At 33.9% G+C, this 10,878-nt stretch overlaps 1 protein-coding gene across 2 annotated transcripts; it reads left to right on the top strand.

Moving 5' to 3' along the window:
• The first annotated feature begins 1,326 nt into the window (after positions 1-1,326).
• LOC131150587 (serine/threonine-protein kinase AFC3) lies at positions 1,327-9,490 on the top strand. Of its 2 annotated transcripts, XM_058101403.1 has the most exons (12): positions 1,327-1,633; positions 1,777-1,897; positions 6,140-6,166; positions 6,254-6,407; positions 6,496-6,544; positions 7,001-7,115; positions 7,296-7,384; positions 7,483-7,630; positions 8,415-8,479; positions 8,559-8,656; positions 8,951-9,056; positions 9,175-9,490. In XM_058101403.1, the coding sequence occupies exons 1-12, from the start codon at positions 1,544-1,546 to the stop codon at positions 9,310-9,312; spliced, it is 1,200 nt and encodes a 399-aa protein (XP_057957386.1). In that variant the 5' UTR covers positions 1,327-1,543; the 3' UTR covers positions 9,313-9,490. The 2 variants fall into 2 exon arrangements, with proteins under 2 accessions (XP_057957386.1, XP_057957387.1); XM_058101404.1 differs by lacking the exons at positions 1,327-1,633; positions 1,777-1,897; positions 6,140-6,166; positions 7,001-7,115 and having other exon boundaries at positions 6,329-6,407.
• The last annotated feature ends 1,388 nt before the right edge of the window (positions 9,491-10,878 follow it).

Below are 10,878 nucleotides of genomic sequence, written 5' to 3'. Positions count from 1 at the left end.
ATAGAAATATTCATTAAATCTAATGAAGGTTTATTACTTACAACTAATTTCTATATCAACTAATATTTGAAATTGGACTTTTTCATTTGCACATGATTTGCACATTAAAACAAGAAAGGAAAAATAGTTCTGAACTCAAATAATATCACAAATTATTTATAAAACAAGTTGCTTGATGCTTATGTAATGAAGCATAAAGAAAAGAGCCTATTAATATAGTGGGAAAGTTGGATGTGGCTAGAGGTGAGCTTATAAGTAAAAGGGGAAATTTTTCAAAACACAAAAGCATGTTATTTCACATTTTTTTTTTAAAGCTTTGGATGACCTTGATCCAAAGCCAAAAAACAAATATAAATACATTGTCCTTGTAGGCTCTTTAGTTTTCTTTTTTGTTTGTTGAAAAAACAAAAACAAAAACATCTTTTTACTTTAGATTGACTTAATGGGAGTACAAATAATCTTTGTGCTTGCTTTCTTAAAATCTTAGATCTCAATAGCAAAATAAGAACCAAATGCAACCTATTGAAGTATTATTGATTTTAATATACTCTTACATTAAACTAGTAAAGAATCCTTCAAATTGAAGGAATTACAAAGAAACTGGGGTAGTCCAAAAGTGCGCATATATTGAGAAGTCAATAGGATGATGATGTTTGATGTATGGTTGACATCAACTTACTTTTAAAAAATGATTATCTTTTTCATGCATAGATGTAGTAATTTGACACAAAATTTTAGAGATGGGCATGATTGTTAGGGCATTCTAGTAGAGTACTTTTCCTTGAAATAAAAAATTTTACTCATACAAGAGAGAGAGTTTCATCACGAAACAGATATAAGAACTTCGGAGGCGAGAGAATATTTGACGACTATTTTCTTTCATTGAACTTGGAGAGAAACCCTAAACGAAGCCTTGGCCAGACACAAAAGAGAGAGAGCCCCTCAAGGTAATATAACTTTCCTAATATTCGCCCACAACAATTTCTTTTTTAACTTTTTAAAATAAAAATCTCTTAACCATAAACATCAACTTTGTAAGTTGTAGGGCAGCCCATAAAAAGAAATTAAACCCACTTTCCACGTGTCCTAAACCTAAAGACTAATAGAATTAGGCTGAAATAGCTTTGTGTCAAAAGTCAAAACCCAACCCAACCCAACCCAAGCCCAAAATGGTGAAATCCCAAGTCCAACCCAAACCGAGGTTGGGTTGGATAGTGCCGGCCCAAAGGGCCAAGTCTCTTGCAGCGCCACGTGGCACCACTTATCACCGTCAGCGCAAATGCGCCGTAGGATGATCCGAGATGAAGCGCGCAACACCCGAAAAGCAGTCGTTACCATATTTTTATCTGCCTACAAGGGTTCGTCCAAGCCCCAAGAATGATGAAACCCTAGCAATTTCTCGACGACTTGCTTGCGCTGTATTTGTTTCTTGTTTGATGACGATTATTATCCCGAAAACCCGAAAACCCTAACCTTCAGGATTTTGTGAAGCAGTTTCTGTGTTGCAGAGGGAGAAGAAGATAGGTTCAGGTGGACTGTGTTAATGGTGGTCGTGGAAATTGAAGGCATGGAGAGAGAGAGAACCAGGAAACGCCCTCGCCTTGCTTGGGACGTCGCGCCTTGTGAACCAGAGGTTGGTGTAGGATCCGAAGGTCCCATGACTGGCGTTAGGGTTGGCAAAATTTTTCTTTTTCTTTTCTTTTTTGTTTATATATATTAAATAATTCTGATGTGGTTCTGGGGATGGTTGGGCTTTGATTTTTGTTGGTCAACCAGCCGGCGGTGGCAGCTGTAGGCGGTAATGAAGGATCGGCTAGGCACGCCTCGCCTCCGAAGAGGGATGATGACCGAGAAGGGCATTACGTGTTTAATCTCGGCGAGAATCTGACACCGAGATGTAAGGGTTTCTCTATTTCTTATTTTATTTCCACGGTTTGATATTAATATAAATATTAACATGTTGATTTCTTTCGCTTGGGATGAATTTTGTTACCACTGCTTATGGAATTGAAATTGGTTAACTGACAATGTCTTTAATTTGAAGTTTTTTGTGTTAAATGCAAATTTTGTTTTTAGGCTTCGTGATTTTATGGATGTATTAGAATTCATTAGACTTTACTAGTGCATCAAGGCGAGCATGCAGCTGAATATTTGTATGCATGTATTTATGAATAAGAATGTACTGACATACCAGATGGGGATATAGAAAGTGAAGGTGGTGCACAAATCCAGAAGAACAATTAGTATGCAGGGTATCTTGCATGTTTTCATCTATTTAAAACATGCATAGTAGTGACTGGCTCACAGCTAGGAAGCGCCAATACTGATGGGGCACAGGTATGACACCATACTGATACGGTGATATGACCATTTTGAGCGGGTAGGATACATTACAATTAATATAAAAATATATAAATTTAGGCTTCTTTATCTTTTTATATTGAAGTAATTTTAAGCTATAAAATGAAATATAAGCATCATTCATGCACATTTATCCATACACATTGTACAAACTACCTTTATAGAATCATGAGCTATATTTATATTGGAGAATATTGGTTGAGGAAAAAAAATCAACTAGTGAATCAATCATCAAGAAATTTCTAAAAAAAATAGATTTGATTAAAATCGCAAACTCAGGGAAGGAGGGAAGGATAAGAGGGAGGGATGGAGATGAAGAATTGCCTATGAACTTAGTGATTTCAGTTGCACCTGCTGGGCTTGTAGAGTTGAAGGTTGATGGCTTGAAGTTTGAACCGTTGAATTGAAGAAGAAAGGAAGCCATGTAGCAAAAGGTATTCTTTCTCTTATTGTCTTTGCTCTCATGGAATAGGGCAGGGAAGTCAGTTGACACATGGGGGGGGGGGGGGTGGATGTTAGGCAAGGTGTTGGTATTCAACACCCGTCCGATATTGACACTTTGGGGTCCTAGAAGTGTTGATGTTTCCTAAGCTCACAATTTCATATTGTTAGAAAGGAGTGGAGAGAGGATGAGAGAAAATAAATAGATTTATTTTTATTTCCCTTGTTTGGTTTGCATAAAATGGAGAGGATAGGGAAAAGGTGAAAAAGTCACTTCCCCCAAATAAAAGAATTGCAGAGAAGTGGAGAGAAACTAATGGAAAGGCTAACACACCCTTGGACAATTTTAAAAAGTGGCCTTGTCGAGAAACTAGTTTGTTTTCTCTTTGGTTTCCAATTCTGTTAATTTTTTTCCCCTATTTTCTGCACTTCTCTCCAATGAAATGGATTGTAATTTTTTTTTAAAAAAACATCAGTCTCAGTTGGTTAACAATTTGATAATTGTTTCTGAAGCTGCTGTCATCATCTAATGCACTCTAAATTCTCAGGAAATGCGAAAAAGAACTTTTTTTTAAAACTTTGTTCTATTCATTATTTATTTATTTACTAGTCTGATCGATAAATTAATTAAGGTTACTTAGCTAATCTAAGAAGTTGCAGCTTAGCTAACCTATAACTATCTATACATATATATGTGCATATTTATTTTATATATTTATTTATGTGTGTATGTATGAGTCACCATGTCTGTCTACGGCTGGCTCTGATGTTAGATTTCATATTCCCTGGGTTTATCTTTAAAGAAAATCCCAAACTCCCGTTGATTTTTTTTTTCCCTAAGAAAATAGGCTTCCTTTTTAAATTACTAGTATTCTTAACCTTAAAACTGAGATGTGAGAGGGTTTATTTAGCTTGTTTTGTCATTCATTTTTAACGTTGTTTGTTCAGATTCAAGTGGGATTATAGGAAGTTTGATGCAGCGTTCTTCTAGGAAGATAGATTTGCATTATTTGCAACATGCAAATGGCAGTATGTGACACGTGTCGGGTATCAACACTTCAGGCTCCTAGAAGTGTCGTCATTTCTTAGGTTCACAGTGTCATTTGATTAGAAAGAGGTGGAGAGAAGATGATAGAAATTGAATGAATTTCCTTCTATTTCTCTTGTTTGGTTCACATAAAATGGAGAGGAGGAAAAAAACGTGGGGAGGAAATAGGGCAAAATAAGAGTCACTCTCCCACCATCCCCACCCCCTCAAACATGCAAAAATAAAAAAAAAAAATAGAGAGGAAAGAAGAGTAACCACTCAAAAAGATCAATACCCACAATTTTAAAAAGTAGCCTTTATGAGCTATTCTTTTAATGATATTGATTTTTGTTTTCTTTTTCCACATTGTACCCTCTTTTTTGTCTTATTAATTCAAATAATGTGGAGAAACTAGTTTCTTGTCTCTTTTTTTCTCCTCTTCTATTCTATTGTTTTTTTCACCCTATTCTTTGAACTTCTCACCAATCAAATTGATTGTAAAGGTTTGCTAAAAGACACTAGTGATTGACTTTGTGAGAGTAAGACACCAATTAAAGGCACGTGGAATTATATATATATATATGAAGATCAATACGCCCTTGGACAATTTTAAAAAGTTGCCTTGATGAGCTATTCTTTTAATGATATTGATTTTTGTTTTCTTTTTCTACTTTGTACTCTGCTTTTTCTCTTATTAAACCAAATAATGTGGAGAAACTAGTTTCTTGTCTCTTCCTTTCTCCTCTTCTATTATTATTATTTTTTCTATTCTCTGCACCTCTATCCAATCAAATGGATTCTAAAGGTTTGCTAAAAGGCACTAGTTTCTATTCTCTGCACCTCTTATCTGAATTTGAAAACCAATTTGGCTAGCAGGATCATTTAGGGGAGCTATGAACACAGGGAGAACAGAGAGATGGGAAATCAAGAAGCCCCAATTTTGAAATCCTAAAAGAAATCCGTTGATTTGATGTGAGTAGAGAATGAATCGCAGATTGGGTTTAACCCGAAAGAATATTATTTTAGTAAAGCAAAAAAAAAACACAATTCAGCATTCATTGTGTACAATTTCAATCACTATGTAATCTTATGCATTGCAATTGAAAAATGCAATGATTGATACCTTCCATTTTTGGTACTCATTCTTTGTAAATGACCTAAGAAGACCCAAGAGCATACAATGCATGCCTCTGAGTCTGAGTTGTGAGTTTTGATTCTAATCACGGTTGATGTGCTGAGGAAGGAGGTTGTAGGGGGATGGGTGAGGTGGTTGGTGGATGCAGTGATAGAGTGAAGGAGTCGTTGTTGTCATCGAGGAAGAGTATCTGAGGAGGATTCGCAATGGCTTTCCTAACCTAATCCCGACTCTTTAGGAGGGTTGGCTGATTGAAGGTTGGGCTTGGTTGGCTGGTGCTTGAGCAAGGGGTGGGCTGCAAGTGCCTGGGCTAGTGCAATGGACTGTTTGTTTCGGTTTTCAGTACCAACTGAAATTTGAATGGAAAAATCAAAATCTGGACCGATGTTTTTATGGTAGCAAAATTTGAACCGAACTAAATTAAGCATGTTTTGGGCCCAAACTGGAGTAATGGAACTGGCTCACTTTGGTAAAATTTTTCAGTTTGGACCAAATTGTGCACAGCCCTAATGCTCATGTCTGGTATGGTGTAGGCAGTTGATCTTCATTGCACCTTGCTAGTCATTATTGCTAGTTTTTCATTTTATATTTTGAATTTTCTTATTTCAGTTGCCTCCTTTGGCGTTTCCAGATTGCTCTTATCTTGTTATCTCCATTAATGTTATATCTATAAATCCAGGTTCTACTTCTGCTAACATGTGGGTTCTTCCTCTAGCTATATGCTGCCCTTGGTCTCACCTGCCATTTGTGGGTTTGCTGTATTTGTGTTTCTATTGTTCAATCCAAAAAATGACCTCCCCTCTCCCAGCTCTCCCTCCAACCCCGCTAGGTTGAGTGGGTTTTGCCAGATGGCACTCCTGTGAAACCATCCTTATTTCAGCTATGTAATTTTTTGAACATCTTGCTCCTTGACTGTCAGGGCAATTTGCTGGTTTGTTATTCTAGGCATAAAAATGACTTCTAGTGTTAAATTAAAACTAATTCTTCCATGGCATTGCTTGTATATTGTTTCCTTTATTCACCGATGTTGAACTCTCTACATGAATTTTTACAATTCTAAGTACATTGTGCATGTATTAGTTGCTGTTTTGTATCTCTTTAATTTTTGGGCATGTCTGTTGTTTCAGACAGTGAATAATATTAATTTAAAATCTGACTAGAAAAAGTTTATGCAGATAAAATACTTAGCAAGATGGGTGAAGGTTAGCTGTCAAGTGCCCTGCTGTCTGCAAGATCTTATATTTTTGTGATTCTGCTTGTGCAATGTCAGCAAATTGCTAGTACTGTAGGCACATTTGGCCGAGTTTTGGAATGTTGGGACCGTCAAACACGAGAGTTTGTGGCAATCAAGGTGGTTCGAAGCACGCGGAAGTACCGTGATGCAGCAATGATCGAAGTTGATATACTTCAACATCTTGCTAAGAATGATATTGGAAGTTTACGGTACGTATATAATTTGGCTTTGAAATGTTAAAGTCTTTGGTTTGTTTTGTGGTTGTTCTTACATTTGCGCTTTGCTTTCTTTTTGCAGCTGTGTGCAGATTCAAAACTGGTTTGATTATCGCAATCACATATGTATTGTAAGTATTCAAATGAGATGTTTTTGAACTGTTTGCCCTTCATTAGAAACATATCTTTTTGTTTTCTTGTTATTGTTTCGTATGCTAGAATTTACCTTTTGTAGTAATGGAATTGGCTTCTTCCTATATGAGGATCTATTTGGGAACTGTAGGCTGACTGATGATAAACCCTCCAGATTTCTAGAACTAACTTCACACTTACTTCTATATGTCCTTCTTGTGTGTTTGTTCTCCTTGACTATTTCTCGATGAACTCTATGTGTTTGTTCTTCTGTAATTTTGCACGAGGTCCTTGAAGATAGAATTTCACAATATTTTTTGATAGAGTTAGTTATTGAAAATTGGAATATGGTGTTTGTGATTTGCTTGTATTAATTTGTATGTATTCAGTTCATTCATTAGACTGGAAACTAAAGAAAGACCTTCCTTTTGCATGCATTTTAATGGTGTTACCAGGTGTTTGAGAAGCTTGGACCAAGTTTATTTGATTTTCTAAAGAGAAATAAATACTGCCCATTTCCTGTGGATCTTGTTCGGGAATTTGGACGTCAGCTTTTGGAATCTGTAGCATGTGTGTGGATTGTTCTTGGCCCTTGATTTCTTTCTATCATTCTTATATTTTCTTCTTTCCTAACCAATTACCCAATTCTATTACTTGGCCCCTTTTGTTTGTCCAGGGATGCCAGTGTATCTGTGAATGTTTCATGTATGTTTGTTTAACATATTTGTTATGTTTTATCATATCCGGCAGATATGCATGATTTACATTTAATCCACACTGACCTGAAGCCAGAAAATATACTTCTTGTGTCATCTGAGTATGTAAAGCTTCCTGGCAAGGTATTTGGCCTTCTGAAATTGGAAAAATCATGCCATTTCAAATTTGGACATAGGCTCAATTATAATAATACGTTAAATATATGTTTGGAATGGTACAGAGGATCTCTTCAGATGAAATGCATTTCAGGTGCTTGCCAAAGTCAAGTGCCATTAAGCTGATTGATTTTGGTAGTACTGCATTTGATAGTCAGAACCATAGCTCCATTGTTTCTACCAGGCATTACAGAGCACCTGAGGTTATTCTAGGTAATTAGTTACTGTCAGTAAGCAGAACAAGTATTGCATTATCGTATTTGCATTTTGTTGTTGAGGAAAGTATCCCAAAAAAAAAAATGATGCTTAATAGTACTGTAATTTCTGTATCATTTTAATTATTATTATTTTTTGTGGATTAAAGTTTAATTTGTTAGAATATTCAATGGCTTTCACAATTTAGGTCACAAGAGGAAGATAGTTGGTTAGCAGGTGGTTGGTTGGATTGCTAGTGAGGTGTTTTTGACTGAAGCTTAGTTATTTAGATTTATTGAAAATAATTTGTTTGAAGATCCATTTTTTTCCTGAACTGTATGTATATTTGATATATATACCAATATACATACATATAAATATATAAATATATATGTGTATAGAGTCGCAAATTTATGAAACGATTTGTGACGATTTGGATAACATGTTTGAGTCCATTTTTTTAATTATTATTATAATTAACTAGATTTAATTTGATAGCACGGTGCATCACTGTATCTCATGGCTTGAATTTGATGAGTTACCAATTTTGAGCTGGATGAATTATTACTTGAAAGCTGTTTTGTTTTATTGCTCATCATTCTAAAAAGGATCATTTTACTAAACATTTGTGAACTTGTGTTTTGAAAGTGTTTTGAAACACTGTCATTTGGTCTAGGATCATCACTTCGAACGCAGGAAGGTTTGATCAGATTAGGAGTTTACTTGGGGCTGAAATGTTAATGTCTTTCTTTGTTATCATCGAGTTCTCTATTTCTTACACCTTTTCTTCCATTTGTTGCAGGTCTTGGATGGTCTTATCCGTGTGATTTATGGAGTGTTGGTTGCATACTTGTTGAACTTTGCTCGGTTAGCCTCTCATTTCTTCAGATACTTTAAACCCCCATTTAATCCGTAAATTTTTAGTTACTTGAAATTTTTTATACAGGGAGAAGCACTTTTTCAGACTCATGAAAATTTAGAGCATTTGGCAATGATGGAGAGGGTATTGGGACCTCTGCCAGAGCATATGATTCGAAGGGCCAAGTAAGCACTGTCAAACGTTGGAGGAACTTAACTGCATATTTTGCATGCAGAACGGAATCAAATTTATTTTATTTTTTTATTATTTCCTTCCGACTGTTCATTACAATCTATTCTCACCCTATTTCATTCTGCAAACATTATTCTTTTGTTTGCTGTAGAGCTTGATTCGTCATCCCGTAGTGTATGCTTTTACAAATGCTCGAGTAATTGCAATGTTCTAATCAATTGAGAAATATGATATGCTTACTCCTCAAAATACAATAACATATTTGCCCCGATTTGGGTTTTCTGCAGCCGAGGCGCTGAAAAGTATTTCAGGCGAGGATATCGATTAAATTGGCCTGAAGGAGCGGTTTCAAGGGAGAGTATTAGAGCTGTGAAAAAACTCGACAGATTGAAGGTTTACTATTCATTTATTTATTTTTTAAAAGTTGTTTTGATGCCTTCTTGTATTTATTTATTTATTTTTTAATATCATGTTTTCTATTTTTTTTTTGAACGTGTTCGGTTTATTGCAGGATATGATATCGCAACGGGTAGACCGGTCGAGATCCTTGCTCACGGAGTTGCTGTTTGGTCTTTTGAAGTTTGATCCATCAGAACGTCTCACAGCGCGGCAAGCCCTCAATCATCCCTTCTTTAAGAATCCAACTTAGGGGGAAACAACGAAAATGAAATCACCTTTGACACTTGCGGGTGTTGATGTGATACGCCTGTGCAAAGATCCATCAGGCTGTACAGAGGGCTCTAACCTTATGGTTGAGCTTTCTGCTTGTAATTTTTTGTACATTTAGCTTAGTGCAATATTTATCCAATCCCAATGAGTTTTGCTCTTGTTGCCTTCTAAATAAAAATTGAGATGAGATGAGATGAGATGAGATGACCTGTTCTCTTACTACGGAAGCCGTCTTAAAATTAATTATATTTTTTCCCTAAAGGCTGAAGGAGCGACTGAAAAACATCAAATAAGGCAAGAGGCAGTGAGGTTTTATGACTCACTAGTTTTAAATCATTACCAATATTTTGAAACAAGGTCTATTATTGTATATTAGCCATAATGGTCGTGCATTTTGGGGTTATATTTAGGGGTTAGTCTTAAGTTAGTTTAGTGAATTTGGTTAGTCGAATTAAGTAAAAAAATTTTGGTTGAAAATTTTCATTTATCAATAAGATCAAAATTTCATATTTAATCGAATTTAAAATTGACTAAATTAAATTTTGATTTTATCAGTAAATTGATTTTAACAGATTATATATATATATATATATATATATATATATATAAAAGATTGGTTTTTAATATATATAATGTAGAAAATATTTTAATATATAATTATTTATTTTTAATTTATACTATTTGGTTAATCAAATTAATTTGAACTCAAAAATTGAATCAAAAATCAAATAGTGAAATTCAATGAAAATTAAATTTATTCACTTAATTCGGTTTTAATTGAATTATGTTCACCCCTAGGTATGTTGTTATTTAGAGTCCGTGTTATTTTATATATATTATTTTTATTCTCATATAGGGAAGAAATGAATTATGAAAATGAATTTGCTTATAGCACCAATTAAATGAAATATTTTAATTGAATTATGTTCACTCCTAGGCATACTAAGATTGCAAGAGTAAAATTTTAGAGTTAAGTGTTATTTTATATATATTATTTTTATTCTCATATAGGGAGGAAATGAATTATCAAAATGAGTTTGCTTATAGCACCTATTAAATGACATTTTTTTTTGCTGTTAGTAGAAAAATTTAAAAATTAAATTTTATGATTTTTAGTTATTTTTGATGATTTGCAGATACTTTCTTGATTGACTTGTTCATTTATTTATTTATTTTATTAAAATTAAAAATAAAATAATCATATAAATTTAAAAAATTTCTCATAATTTTTTTATATTAAGAATTAGTAAGTCATTTACAAAAATAATAGTAAATGTGTTGTGTATTGCATGTGATTGTATGTAAATAATTATATAATTTTTTTTATAATTTTTGATAAATTTTAGATATATATTCAAAATAAATTAACAAGGCATTGTCATAATTTAGTTTACAAATATTAAAGTGGGGATTTAAAGTTATTTATAAAAATTAATTAATTAATTATTTTAAAATTTTAAAATACAAATATCATCATAAAATATTACTATAACATCATTTAGCTATAGACATGAAAAATATTTTTAAAATATGATATATAATAATG

This window comes from Malania oleifera, chromosome 3, assembly GCF_029873635.1.
Source record: "Malania oleifera isolate guangnan ecotype guangnan chromosome 3, ASM2987363v1, whole genome shotgun sequence".
Classification (NCBI taxonomy): domain Eukaryota; kingdom Viridiplantae; phylum Streptophyta; class Magnoliopsida; order Santalales; family Ximeniaceae; genus Malania; species Malania oleifera.
The sequence above is the reverse complement of the archived record's forward strand: the minus strand, read 5'-3'. Positions and strand labels throughout refer to the sequence as shown.